At 31.6% G+C, this 15,044-nt stretch overlaps 2 protein-coding genes across 8 annotated transcripts; both read left to right on the forward strand.

Moving 5' to 3' along the window:
- Positions 1 to 4,881: 4,881 nt before the first annotated feature.
- Positions 4,882 to 6,942, forward strand: LOC18102082 (cysteine-rich and transmembrane domain-containing protein WIH2). The gene is made up of 3 exons (XM_006379102.3): positions 4,882 to 5,130; positions 5,569 to 5,761; positions 6,568 to 6,942. Exons 1-3 carry the CDS (start codon positions 5,079 to 5,081, stop codon positions 6,611 to 6,613), a joined length of 291 nt encoding a protein of 96 aa, XP_006379164.1. The 5' UTR covers positions 4,882 to 5,078; the 3' UTR covers positions 6,614 to 6,942.
- Positions 6,943 to 9,714: 2,772 nt separating this feature from the next.
- Positions 9,715 to 14,122, forward strand: LOC7469640 (telomere repeat-binding factor 1). 7 transcript variants are annotated; one of them, XM_024608572.2, is made up of 7 exons: positions 9,715 to 9,869; positions 10,377 to 10,560; positions 10,736 to 10,950; positions 11,269 to 11,353; positions 12,319 to 12,402; positions 12,935 to 13,297; positions 13,745 to 14,122. In XM_024608572.2, the coding sequence occupies exons 2-7, from the start codon at positions 10,411 to 10,413 to the stop codon at positions 13,757 to 13,759; spliced, it is 912 nt and encodes a 303-aa protein (XP_024464340.1). In that variant the 5' UTR covers positions 9,715 to 9,869; positions 10,377 to 10,410; the 3' UTR covers positions 13,760 to 14,122. The 7 variants fall into 7 exon arrangements, with proteins under 7 accessions (XP_024464340.1, XP_052311622.1, XP_024464339.1 ...); XM_052455662.1 differs by having other exon boundaries at positions 9,716 to 9,869; positions 12,953 to 13,294; XM_024608571.2 differs by lacking the exon at positions 9,715 to 9,869 and adding an exon at positions 9,880 to 10,194.
- The last annotated feature ends 922 nt before the right edge of the window (positions 14,123 to 15,044 follow it).

The raw sequence follows: 15,044 nt of genomic DNA on the forward strand, positions 1-15,044 counted from the left end.
GAGTGGAATTTTTTAAATTGTCGAAATGTTATTTAACAATAGGAATATTATCTGTTAATTGTCCTGAGTTTTTCTTCTCTTTTTATTCAAAGAGTAAATGGTATTTTAAAATTAATTCGCACGTCAATTCAAATCATTTTTTCTTATCCATGAAATTAAGAAAGAAAATAACCATTCATAATCACCAAATAAGAATTTTAAAATTATCACCCCAAATTCTTTCAACTAAATTAAAGCATTCTAAGTAATTGAGAAAAATTGAAATAAATGATTAGGCATTTATAATTGGATTGTACTGAATAGCGGTTAAGTACTGTTATAAATATTCTTGTTTACGGAACAGCATTGCCGGCGGCCTGGATTCATAAGTTTGAACGTCGCTGCATTTGTCAGCACCAGAATAATATGTTGGATAGTGGATTAAAAAACAGAAGCATTTTTTCAGTGAAGGCTCGTGCTATAAACCTGCAAGCTGTTCAATGCCTTGCGAGCTAAGAAATTAACGAACATCATATGAAAACAACTAGGACAAGTACTATTTGTTTTTTGCATTGAATAGAAACAAACGACGCTTCTTTCGAATGGATGCCTGAGTTCTAGATAGAGCATGAACATTTAAATTCTTTAAATAATGAATCATAAATGTGATAAAATCTCAACTTCTAGATACAATTATCTATATTCTATACCTAAGAACAGTTCATAATTTAGTTAAGATCTGAAATTTCAACCTGAAAGTTTGAGTTCAAAATTAACACAGTGCAAATTTAATTCGAAACAAAAAGACCATTCCTTGATTTATGATGTATCTATTAAAATATTTGTGAACCCAGAATTAATAAACAATTGATGCTTTGGTGAGATATTAAAGAGAGCAAAATCGTAGAACAGCGCGATGAAGGAACTCGTAGACCTTTCACTCGGAAGAACGCATTTGGCTTTGGAGACGGCTGTGACTTTTATTATACATCATATATATACCAAAGAATATAATGAAAAGTCTAGTGCTTAATTATTTAAAGACCTGGCTGGAAAAGAAAGTCACTTCATCTGATTATCGTATATATAATGCCAAAAGTCAATTGTTGTTTAGATAGTGATTAGATTGGTGGTACAAGCTATGTTATTGTTATATATATATATATATATATATATATATATATATATATATTTGAGCGTTGTAGTGTGTTTTCAAGAAGAGAAAAATATATATAAAATCTAATATTAAAAGATAATTTTTTTTTTTAAAAAAAGTCACCTATTCTGACTGCCCTTTTTATTTAGATTCTTCTTAATTCTTTCAATATTGCCTTTGCCTAAAACATCATAAGCCATTAATCTTTGATTTAGGGTCAAATCACCAAACATGGTAATTTGAGGACTAGAGTGAAAAAAAAGAAAAATATACAATAAATGAATAGTGATTTATGAGTATGTGAACCATTCTAAAAACACCACAAGCTTTAGAGTTTTCTATAACTATAATATAATATGATAAACGCCACGTGCTTTGGATCATCTCAAGGTGGTAGCAATGGTGGAAGCCACATGCCATGGACTGTCTATCTAGCCTTTGCGTACCGCGTTGAAAATAATAGCAGCATCGGGTCGATTTAAACCGGTGTCTTTTACATCCGATTGAATCACAGTCGGTTCAAGTGGACGTCGTCGGATATTTTTCAACATATCTGCATTTTTTAAAATTTATTGAATATTTATCTGTAATGATCTTCTATTTCATGGTTAAAATATTCCATGGTAGAGGTGATAGACATTTTTTTCCATAAAAAAAAAAAAGAGTTTTTGTAAATTTCTTTAGTTCATCGAGAGAGCATCTATTGATTTTTATAAATTGTGTTCAAATGAACGCATCCCTCTCATTACAGGTTGTACCTGCTCGTGGGAAGTTTTATTCCATGCACAGAATCCCGGGGCTACAGTATGAGTTTTATTTCAAAAACGTGTATGGTGTTTTGGCTGCCAGCCCTGTATATATTCTCAGCATCCTTCTCTCTCTCTCTCTCTCTTTCATTGTATACTGTGTTATTTCTAATATTAGTATTTTTATTTTTTTATATAAAAATACTTTTCAACTACGAAAACAAAATTTGCCACGTATGGAAACTGTAATCAAATTCCACGCTGGTCCCCTTGCTTGCTCATTGGTCATATATAGCTGTTTACCAAGACTAAAACATATTCAAACGAATAGAACTTTCTTTTCCAGTTCATCTTGAATTCCTCTACCTATAAAAAAAAATTAAATCTACGCGACTTCCATACCTTTCAGCTTCTTCCCTCGGAATGAGTTGATCCATTCCGAGAGAGACGAGAATTCAATTCAATCACACCGTATGCTCATCTCTCGAAGCAATTCAATTAACGGATGCTAAAACGAGTTGATTTTATATTTATTTCTGATAAATTATTCTTTTCCAGAATACTCCAAGGACCAGTGAATTTGGACAAAACTAATTCAAACTCGCACAGAGACCCAGAAAAATGGGTTCATCGAAGTGAATTTACGGTGACAACTGCCTCGTCTCGGAAACTCCACTGGTGTCTGCATCTCACAATCATAATCTTCTTGTTGTAAAATCAATATAAAAAAAAAAATTACAGAATTTTTATACAACGATTATTAATGTATTGGTGGTGGCTCTATGACCCACTGATTGGGTCAAGATTTTCTCATACTTGTGAGAAAAAAACTGAGATGCAGGTTATTAATTTGAATGAGTTATTAATTGGTATGAGTTTAATAAATAAATTCTATTAATTTAATAGTATAATTATATAAAAAAACAATGATTAATAAAAAAAAACACATGTCATATTATAAAAAAATACTTTCTAAATATTATTAAAAGATCTTAACAATCTTGGTCAATAACATAACAAAAATCGAATGAGGATGTAATAACCTTGTAAAGAGAAAAAAAAACAAAAATTAATTGCCAGTAAATCAAACATTGAAGAACGAGCTATAAAAAAAACAATTTTAAAAAGAGATAAAAAAAACTCGAGACAACATGTCAAATTCACAATCTAATGCCAAAACCAGGATAACTCCGTACAAAAAAAATTAAATAAGATAGTGGAAGTCTATTTTCAAGCAAACTAAAATATGAAATGTAAAACTGAAAAACAAGTCAACCCAAGTTAACTCAGGATATAAAACGATGATAACCTCGTAGAGGGGAAAACAAGAAAAATCACAAAGCGTAAGTTTCAATAACCTAATGTCAGACGATGAAATTGAAGAAAAAACCAATTTTTAAAAAAGACCCGAATAAAAAAAAGCTCATAGTCAAATCGGACTAATTTTTAAAACTCGTAATCCAAGTCATGAAACTGGAATTACTTTATAGAAAACAAACACAAAAAAATCACGAAGTAAAATTCTCATCCATCCAAATATTAAGGGAATAAATTAAAAAAAAACAATCAAGAAATATATATATATATATATATATATATATAAACAAATAACAATCAAAAGAATGAGAATCAAATTATGTATAAATATCACATGAAATAAAACAATGAGGAATAAAAAAAAAATAGCAATAAAAAAAATAAATATGTAAAAATAAAATCGTGCAAGGTAAATGATATCATTTTATAAATGAATCTTTTTTAAGTGAAAAAATCACAAAAAATAAAGATAAAATTACAAATTGACATTACCCTGATAATTTGAAAATATATTCCAGATTTGTTTTTCTTCTTCTTCTTCTTCTTTCTGAGAAGGTGCTCCCGATCTACCATGCATCTATTACTGTTACAGCGCGGAAGGAAAAGACGAGGGATCAAAAAAACATCACTTCCATTCTGCCAGAAAAGAAAAGAAAAGAAAAGGTAAAAAACATAGTATTTTCTTACAGGAGAATGTCCTAAATCCAAGCAACCAGGACAACATGTCCTCAATCCAAGTAACCAGTACAACATGAAAAAAAGAAAAAGTAAGGGAGAGAATAGAGAAACTACAAGACCAAAAAAACTAATTGCATTTTTGCTTGCCCGTCCAAAATGAAAATAACATCACTCCATTTTCATGTGTGTCTTCTAGTAGCCTTATCAAATACAAAAGACAATAAATGGCTAGAGATCGCATGTCACGGGGGCTCGATTTTGATTTTCTGTACATACCAAATCCTGAACCCAAAACTTCACTACTTCCTGCACCTAGACACCGCGAGTGCAGTGGTCAGCTGATATTTAAAAATAAAGTAGTTGGTGTTTTTATAAATATATTTTACTTGAAAATATATTAAAATAATATTTTTTTATTTTTTAAAAATTATTTCTACATCATCGTATTAAAATAATATATAAACACTAAAAAAGTTAAATTAAAATAATAATAAAATATTTTTAAAATATAAAAACAAAAAAACTCAAATCTAGACAATTCTTTTGTTTGTTGACCAAAATCCATCTTTTTTTTTAATTATTAAACCCGATTCTATTACTTGTGATTTGTTACTGATGTGTCTCGGAAAAAGAGTTTAATTCAGATTAATTTTTTAGTTAAATCATATCATATCATATGATTGATTTAATTAATTTTTTAAAGATTCGATTGAATTAATACTATTTCTTTTTAAAAATAATATTATTTAAATAAAAAATAAATCTAAGTTGATTTAATATAAATTTATCTAATAATCCCATAAATAACCGATATCATTTATTCAGGGGAACAGTCCCGAAATGATAATTATACTCTTGTCCCCGAATAATTATTTCCAATCTTAGTCACATGTCTATTCACAGTTTTCACACCCTGTAACTGCTAACACGTCAAAATCACTAGAAACTAATCCCCTAAAATACGTATTTAATTTAATTTATATTTTATACCTTACTTTATAAAGCTCTTAAAGCAAAACCTACTTTGGTTCTGTCTCCCCTGGTTAGCGCGTCCTGTAAAAACCAACTACTCCTCTTTTCTTATATAAAAACAGCCCACTGACAACCTAACCTCCAGATACAGCGTGCATCTGTATCCCTCTCTCTCCGCAACCAAAGAGTCCAAGAAGATAAATTGATCTCTCTAAAATCTCTGTAGAGAAATGAGTTACTACAACCAGCAACAGCCTCCTGTTGGTGTCCCGCCTCCTCAAGGTATTGATCACTCATAACCATTCAATCCTTTTCTCTCTCTTTTTTTTTCTTTTTTTTTTATCAAGAAGCAATTCAAGTTTGCTTCTTTTTTCTAAAAATATTTATAGAATTTGATCCTTTTCCTTAAACGCGTCCTTTTTTTTTCCCCTATGAGAATCACGGGTTCTTTTTTGTTTTTGTTACTAATCTATGGGATCTGTTAGATCTAATGAATATCGGGGTCTTGTTGTTTTGTTTTAATAGGTTTTCCCCTTGATTTGAAGCAGGTCAAGCTTGTTTCTTTTTCAAAAAATTAAAAATTAACAAAGATATAAATGCAATTTTTTTCTATGAAAATCATGTTTTTTGTGTATGATTTTTGTTTTTTGTTATTGATTTATGGGATTTGGTAGATCTAATAAATAAATAATGGGGTTTTTTTTTGTTTTGTTTTAATAGGTTATCCACCAGAAGGATATCCTAAGGACGCTTATCCACCACCAGGATACCCACCGCAAGGGTATCCTCAAGGTTATCCACCACAAGGTTATCCACCACAAGGATATCCTCCTCCTCCACCCTATGCTCCTCAGTATGGCCAACCACCCCGTCAACAACAGGGAAGTTCTGGGCCTGGTTGCATGGAAGGATGGTAGGCACCAACACCCTCTCTCCCATTTCTATTTCATTTTTGCAATTCGAAATTTTGTTATATCTGGTTTTGATAATTTAGATCCGGGACGATGTTTAATCTGGATTCTTGTTCAAAAGAATCGAGTCAACTCGGTTGCTTACATCTCGTGTTTATCTTGCGGCTGTCGAAAAGATTAGGTATTTTTAGGTTTGAAGTTTCTATATTGCCGTCTACGGATAACTGATGAAGAAAGATGGTTTGTTCATTTAATTTTCTATTCATATCTTGGTCAAACCTGACCTTTTTTTGTATTTCCGATGTTTTGGAACCCGCCACAGTAATAGAGTATCACGCTGCAACGTTGTCAGAGTTATCTTAACTAGACTGCTGCTAGTTTGTTGGTTTAGCCATTTTTAATAAATTGCTTGCTTGTTCTGAGTCACGCCCTGAAATATATCTCTTAGCAGTTCAATTGTGTTGTCCACATGCACTTGAGTTGCGATTGTGTAATGGGTGTTGTGATCGTGTTGCCCCCCATATACTTGAGCCGTGCCACTGATTGTGTTGTGTGTGTTTGTGATAGTGTAATGTCATGCTAATTTTTTGTTTTCTGGGTTTATAGAGTTGTAAATGCAGAAGTTGAGTTTGAGTTGTGTGATGGCGTCTCTGCTTTCTGTAGGGCTATAATTTCATGGCGCAGTGTTTGCTCTGGGAAATTATTTCGTGTCTTTGCTTTCTCTAGGGCTATAACTCCGTTGATAATGTTTTTGTCGCGATATATCATAATGATGTTTTAATTTTATGTTTGTTCTTTTGACACGTAGTTTGGCTGCTCTGTGCTGCTGCTGTCTCCTGGATGCCTGCTTTTGATGAGAGAGCTATGGTTGGGTGATTGATTCGATAGAAGTATGATGATTGATTTGCAATGGTCATTTGAGTGTCCTTCAAAGGGATTTATACAATGATGCTATTCTTATTGATTTAAGCCCTCCTGTCCAGTTTGTTCTTCTTTTAATGCTTATCTTGCATAAATAATCTGAACCTTTGCATGGAAGCGAACAATTTGTTCAACTTCTCATGCGTTTGTGCGCGCTTTAGTTTCAAATTCCTTGCCGCTATGATTTACTAGCTTTTATTCTAGATGTTTGTAAATTGTTTGGAATTGTGATTTTACTAAATGGAAGTACATTCACCAGCTATTTGTTTCCTCCAATTTATATAACATGTTAGTTCATTTTAAATGGTTAGCTTTGGCCATCTTTTGGAATCGCGAGAGCTAAAAAGTTTGGTTGCATAGAGAATATGTGCCATTTCTTGAACTTTTGTCTGGCCCACATGTTGGAATTTTGTTTATTCTATATGCTTATCTTGCTGTAGAGGGAAAAGTGAGAAGACGAGGGAATCAACTGCTAGCAAACTCGTTGGCATTATTGTGGTGGAAGCCAATAAGAACCCTTTTTGGCCACACTTTGGTTACATGATTATAATTTCAACGAAGTGCTGTTGAGGTCATTTCCTTTGTTTCCACTTCGTTGTTGCCTTTTTACATTAAGACAAGTCTGCCAATAGGAAAAAATTGACTTTCAGATTGTGCTTGTAGTGGAGTGTATACCTAAATATCTAGAGTTAATCAGTGTAAATTAGTTGCATAGGGGTTCTATATGCGTTCGGTCCTGGAAGAGAAGTGTTTTTTTGTGTGAACATGGATTAGTGTATTTGTTGCTTCTTTCACTTTCATTGGGTCAATTTCTCCTTTTGTCATCTTCTGGGAAAGGAAACAACAATTAAACGCGCCACCGAGTTGGCCGGGAGGGGCCTTCTCTTTCGTGTACGGTCAGAGCATTGCTTTGCGAGTTGTTTTTTGCTCCGGTTAGCTGGCATTTTCTTGATATTTAAAGATAGTTGTTATTAGGATACCAAAATCTAGTTCTTTTGGAGCATGGAAGTGCAATTATTATAATTTTTATATTTGAAATAAAATACTAAATGATATGATTAAATTTAATTATACAATTTAAAATGTATATGAAAATTAAATTGAAATAACTTTTATATATTTTTTTTGATGTATTGATGTCAAAAATAATTTTTAAAAAATAAAAAATATATTATTAATATATATTTTGATGAAAAATAGCCAAACAGATACTGAATGGTTATATTTAGTTATTTACTCTTTCTCTCAATAAAATTTTCTTCCTGTAGCGGATAAAAAGAGACACTGTGAAACAAACAGATAAAATATAAATATGAACATGCGACAAAAAGTCAAAAACATACATGTGAGCATGGGAGTCAAGTCCAACTAAACCTAGCGTCGTACCCAGACAAATGTTGTCTTTTAAGCCCGATTAGAGGTGGTCCCCTGAAGTTGTCTTTGGGCCTCACTGTTGAGCAATGTATCGCTGCCAAAATTTTTCCAATAACCCTAGCAAGAAACAACAGAAAGAAAAATGCGATACCCAAATTGTTTATTTATTTATTTATTAAAAAGAAAGAGTGATTGCCCATGAAATGTTATTTGTGTCCTAGAGGAGCTGTTTTGGGAGTCGTGAGAGAGAGAGAGAGAGAGAGGTTAGAACAAAATTCATATGATCTGAAGTTTTATGTTTTAATTAAATTAATCTGTATTCCTCAGATTTAATAATACCCTTTATATGTTATGTAAATTTTGAAAGACCATATAATAATAATAGTAATAAATATTTTCATGACAGTTACTGGAAATGCAAGATTCCAGTAATTGTTATGGGAGTCAATTTATTTTTATATCTGATAAAATTTCCTCGTGAACGAGAGGGCCAATCTCTTTCATAGAACGTGAACATTAAATAAATATTAAAATATTTCAATGCTAGGCTGCGGCTTATTTTTTTCAATGTAAAACAAATTATATAGGTGTTGATAATGTGTTTTTTATCTTTATCTGGAATCTTGATTAAAATTAAAAATTTAATATATCCAAAGTAATTTTTTATTGATAATCAAGATAATGATGATAATATATTCAATTAATTCGAGTCAATTCAAGTTATTTTACTTGACTCGATTATAAAATGAAAATCATTAAAAATCTTATTATTCAGTTACTATTTATAAAATAGAATCTTATATAATTTAGAAATAAAAATATTTTGAATTTAATCTCTAAATTCTAAAGTTAATATAAAATAATAAATCAAATCTATTATTGATTAATTTAAAATTCAGTAAATTATTTTATTCATAACATTTAAAATATATTAATTTAAAATAAAAAAAACTAAATTTAAGTTAAAAAAGGGGCAAACGATAGATGCAGGTCTGACCTTAATTTAAAAGCCTAGATCCATAACCTTAGCCTTTTCTTCTTAGTTATCTTAGGTCATTTGTGTTTTTTTTTTTAAAAAAAAAAATCGGTGAAATCACGATTACCACTATGACGATTGAGAAATTGAGTGTTCTCTAAAATTTATTTTAAATTTGTTTTTTTTTTAAATCTAAAAAATTACCTTACACTTCTAAATAAAACTAATGTTCAAACTCAAAATATATTTAGATTAATTAAAAGACACAAAAATATACGGTAAAAAAAATTAAGTTTGATCTACTTTCTCATTCAACAAGATCTAAAATCATTACTAATGGACTTATCCAGTCGAATATAACCATATAAAATTTGATCATTTTAATTATTATAATAATAAAAATCAATAACTTTTTTATCTTCTTGTTGTTTTTAACTAGATTTTATTTCCTCTCTCTGATATAGAAACCAATAAATAAACAAAATTAATTTGTATATCAAAATAAAAATCTATGTGAATTTGAGAATAACTATATATTTTTTTCATGTTTTATATTTTAGTTTTTTATATTTTAGCTTGGTATTTTAATTATAATTTTATTTAATTAAACAGTAGAAAAATCTAATTAAAAGAGAAAAAAATTTCAAAAGTTTTTTAAAAAATAAATGAGATCCAACGTTCATATTTTCCAAGTGTTTCAGGTAATTAAAAAAAAGAAAGAAAATGAAAACTCTCTAGCATCTAGAAAGGATACTTCAGTCATTTAAAAAATATTCTTGTGCAAATAATATTTCCCTTCTCTAGGGTTAGGGTTTGTTAAATTACAGAATCAATTTGGGGTAATTCTCTATTTTTTCAATACCTTCTCCCTGTTTTTGGAATTCGATTTCCATTTTTATTTTTTTGATGCTATTAAGTGGCGATTTTCAATAAGAATTGAGAATCTAGGTCTTTTTTGGGGAATTATATTTTTTCTAGAATTCGATGATTTGTGTTCGGTATTGTTGTGGGCAAGTGAAATTGAGTGAAGAATGAGCCTAGAAGAACCTGATTTGTGGGTGGACATGGAAACTTGATATTGATTTTATGTATATATAATTTTTCGATCAGATCAATGGATGCGACTTTTTTCAATTAGTTTAAGATAGGGATAGAACCGAAAGGGTAAATACCATCTACTATGCTTCGAGCTTCAAAAATGTCAGGAGTAACTGTAAATATTATTGATGAGGATACCTGTTTGGTTTCTTGAATCATTTTTTTTGGGTTTTGACTTGTCTGTTGATGGTTTTTTTTTTCCTTTTTTTTCTTTGCATTTGCTGATACAACGGACTGGTTAATCACAGGTTTGTTTGGGGAGTTTATTTATTGATAAGCTTGATGGGTGCACCCAAACAGAAATGGACGGCAGAAGAAGAAGCAGCGCTAAAAGCTGGAGTGATTAAGCATGGAGCTGGAAAATGGCGCACGATACTTAAAGATCCGGAATTTAGTGGTGTCTTGTATCTGCGTTCGAATGTGGACCTTAAGGTTAGCTCGCTGAAGTATTTCTTCGAGGAGGATGTTAATGCTTGTGGAATATGGTCTATGCTTTAGATGTTCAGCTACTTGATCGATCAATTTAGTGAATTCGTGGGATTGGAAGTTTGTCTCTATGTTTTTATAATGCAATTCAGGGTGATTGATCTTTGTTTTTTGTGGGTAGGACAAATGGAGAAACATGAGTGTAATGGTAAATGGGTATGGCTCGAGAGAGAAGCCTAAGTTAGCACCTAAAAGGGTGCACCATGTCCATAGACAGGATGAGAACCTTATGTCTGTTGGCACTGTTCAAAGCGATGAAGATATTCCAGATGCCAAGGCTCTTCCAGTTAGCAGTGCTGCATTGCCGGTTGTTAATCCGAAGAGAACTACTGTAAGGTTAGACATTTTTTATAATCAAAAGAAAAAAAGAAACCAAACACTTATCACGAAATTCACTTATCATGAAATTCATGCATTCTCTTGTATTCATTGGCCACCTGTTAGTTATCATTCTTGCATCACATTTTACAAGCTATTTTAACTGTTTGTTTAGCATGTATGAGACTTGAGATTTTTTCTTACTGCTCACATTCAGTGTCTGACCTTGAATATTTTTTAGTGCTTGTGGCTGTTGGTTGGTTATATGAACACAATCAGTAACTGTTAGATATTACTCTTTTTTTGACGTTTGTTAACCGGTAACCATCTTTCCAGGCTGGATAATCTTATAATGGAGGCAATAACTAGCTTGAAGGAGCCTGGAGGTTCACATAAGACCGCAATTGCTTCATACATAGAGGTGCTCCTCCATTTGTAAATCCTGTAGAATTGAACTTTTTTTCTTACAATGGTTGTAGTAGATCCAACTTAAAGTAGCACAAGCCTTTATTAACATTAATGCAACTGCTAATTTAATAATCAATTACAAAATCTACAAATTTAAGTTTTAAAACAGACAATACAAAACTGGCAATTCTAATATAGCTTTAACAATCTAGACAGAAGGTCGAGGTATTTTCTTATTTTTTCTAATGCCCAATGATCTGAAAGTTGGATTTCATTCAAATTTGATCAATCCATATGGCTGATAATTCTCTCATTATTTATCTTGTACAAAATAAACAATTATTTAATATTTTCAGAAGGTCTTTTGATCATGTATCTTGTCTGAAGCCAAACAACATTGGGGGTCACTCTTTTTAACTTTTCTGCTTCAAGGAGTATATATCCACTGTTTTAGAATAATTTTAGGGCAATGTTTTACACCACTGCCCATGTCTGACTGGATAATGCAATACAGATAAATTTAAAACCTGCTACCCTTTTATAACTTTTCTGCTTCAAGGAATATATATCCACTGTTTTAGAATAATTTTAGGGCAATGCCTTACACCAGATTGCCCATGCCTGACTGGATAATGCAATACAGATAAATTTAAAATCTACTACCATTTTATATTGCAATTATTCACTTATCACGACTGGTAATATGTTGAGCCAACAAATTCTAGTCAGGATAATCTGGGACAGGTGCTAATAACATAAAATTCTGGGCAGGATAGTTTTCGGGACAGGTGCCAATGACATTTTGTTGGGCAAGGTAGTATTTATGTTGGCATTTTAAAAATTTATCTTTCCCTTTTTTTTGGGCCATATCATATGAAGGAAGCGTTTGTGTTATCAGCATATATTGTGTCTTTTATATAATTTCATGTTAAGAAGTTTATTTGTTTAGTTAGCTGACCTTGCTGGCTTATATTACAGGAACAATATTGGCCACCAAATGACTTTAAGAGGATATTATCAGCTAAATTGAAGTATCTGGCAGCAAATGGTAAACTGATTAAGGTAATTATGCTCCAAACTTGTGGTGTCACGGTAACTTATTTGACACTTGTAATTGCTATGCTTGCATTTAAATGGTGTAGAATATTAAATGCTGGTAATTTGAAATGGCTAATGTACAATTTTATTTGTTTTAAGTAATACTGTTTTTCAGATCAGGATTGAACATTTAGTGATGCGTTTAGACACTTGGATTGTGACTGACTATTGTTGATAGCCAGCTTGACACTAGAAGATGCTATAGATTTAGAGGCTTGCATTAGTTGTTGGTTATTTTTTACAGTCTTAATTTCCTGAAGTTTGGGGACAAGGAAGTCAGTGAGAGCATGTGTATCCCCTGCCACAGTATGTATCTTCATTCTTCAATTGTATTTTTATTTCCCATTGGAATTTGAGTCTGAGAAAAGATTTTAAGCTGAGTTGAATATCTAGTTTGCATAAATTCTGCTTCAGCTAAAAAAAGAAATACTGTCTCTCTTTTGGTTTCCTTTCTCGCTAATTGTACTTTGATGTCTTAATGTGGGATCACATCCAGCTGCTTTCTCTTTTGCAGGTTAAACGGAAGTATAGAATTGCACCTACTTCAGCATTTGCTGAGAGAAGGGTTTCTCCCTTATTCTTTGAAGGAAGACAGAGGATCTCTCCCAAAATTGAAAGGGATGATTTCAATATACTTACAATGTCTCAGATTGATTTGGATCTGGGGAAGATGAGGACTATGACCGCAGAACAGGCTGCTGAGGTAGCGGCTCGAGCGGTTGCGGAGGCAGAAGCTGCTATAGCAGTAGCTGAAGAGGCGGCAAGGGAGGCGGAGACAGCAGAAGCTGATGCAGAGGCAGCACAAGCATTTGCGGAAGCAGCTATGAAGACACTGAAAGGAAGGACCGCCCCTAAGGTGGTAAACTTCATCACTGGATCTTCTCTTAATGATCGGTTTTGAAATGTTTGAGAAGCCCTTTATCAGTTGTCTTGTAACAAAATAATTAGCTGATTTGCATTTGAAATTGGAAGTTGAAACATAAAACCCACACTCACCCGTGATTTCCAGAATCTTTTTTGAATTGCTTATTCCTTGAATGGTTGTTTTAGCTTGGATCTATTCTGGGAGTCCATCAGGGTAATGATGCATCATAAATTCACCCCCACATTTTCCTTCAACTTAACAAAATGTAATTGCTCGTAAACTAGATACTAGTAAAGTCCTGTTTGCTACCAATTCTTGGATCTTCATGATGATGAATATCTTTTTTCAGGATGTGATTCTTCATTTGCATCTCTTGCTTCACTGCATCTTTAGGAATTTATCTTTATAAGATCATGAATGAAGTTTCTTTCTAATGTGCAGACGGTTCGAGCTTGATGGAAAATCTCGAAAAGGTCACTAAGGAGTTTGATTGATGCTGAGACACACACAAGTTTGCTGACATTGTTTTCTGTAAATATTGGAAGACCCATTTGGATGATCTATGCTGGATCCTGGTGGTTTGTTAGATTGCATAGGCAGCTCATTCTTGTAGACAGTTTTGGATCAGAACATGTCAATTTCATTTCCTCAAGTTTCTGCTTTGTTGTCAATATTTGTTACCCGTAGGGTGGTTGAAAAATGCAATAACAGGATTATTTACAATGTTTATTTCTGTATCTTAGTCCTTTCCATGCTTGTATTAAATTGATCACTGATGTGTTTAAATAGTGCAGTAGCTTTGGGGCATTGTGTTTTGAACTGTCCAGTCATCATTGTATACAGTGGAGTTTTTTTCTTTTAAATTGAAACTGATAAAAAGCTGATACTGTGTCCCCTTCCTCCTCTTTTTTTTTTTTTTAATAAAATAAACTGATTATATATTGAGGGATCTTTTGGATATTTTTATATTTAATGTTATCATATTGTTTTACTTTTTATGTTAATATTAAAAAATAAAAAATATATTATTTTAAAATATTTTTTAATAAAAAATATTTTTAAAAATAACCGGAACAAAATATCAAATAAAATCCGTAACTAATAATACTTGAAATGCCTGCACAGTTGTCCTTGGCAAAAGGTTTTATTTTTCCTACCTTAAAAATCGTGAAACAAAAACCCTAACTCTCTATTGATGGAGAAGTAAATGAAATCGTACTTGTATATATAGTACATGTTTCCTTGTTAATACCACTATTAACAATTTTTACGGTAATGATTAGGATGTTGTTAATTTGTCATAAACGACAATCACGACCATCATTATGGTTTGGCCCACAGACCACCAGGCTGTCAGGATTCTTCTAATATTGACTTGGATTAATTGAATTTTTCTTTTTTTTTTCATATTTAGATTCATATTTAGTTTCTTTAAATCCAATAAGTTAATGTGAAAGATGCTTGAGAGAATATCTTTATTATTAAAGAAAACTATCAAATTCAAATCATATTATTATCGCATCAAATTAATATAATAAATGTATTTTTAAAACAATTAAAAAAGAAAGAGATTGATTTCTCTCTTGATTAATGGCTTAACACACAAAGCTAGTTTAATGATTTTTTTAATTATCAAATAAAAACAAATCTTAATAAGATGACATATCCATTTCAATTAGCTATACACACCAATTTGTGTTTTTTTTTAATTATTATTATTTAAAAAGAAAAAGCTCTACAG

This window comes from Populus trichocarpa, chromosome 9 (assembly GCF_000002775.5).
Source record: "Populus trichocarpa isolate Nisqually-1 chromosome 9, P.trichocarpa_v4.1, whole genome shotgun sequence".
Lineage (NCBI taxonomy): Eukaryota > Viridiplantae > Streptophyta > Magnoliopsida > Malpighiales > Salicaceae > Populus > Populus trichocarpa.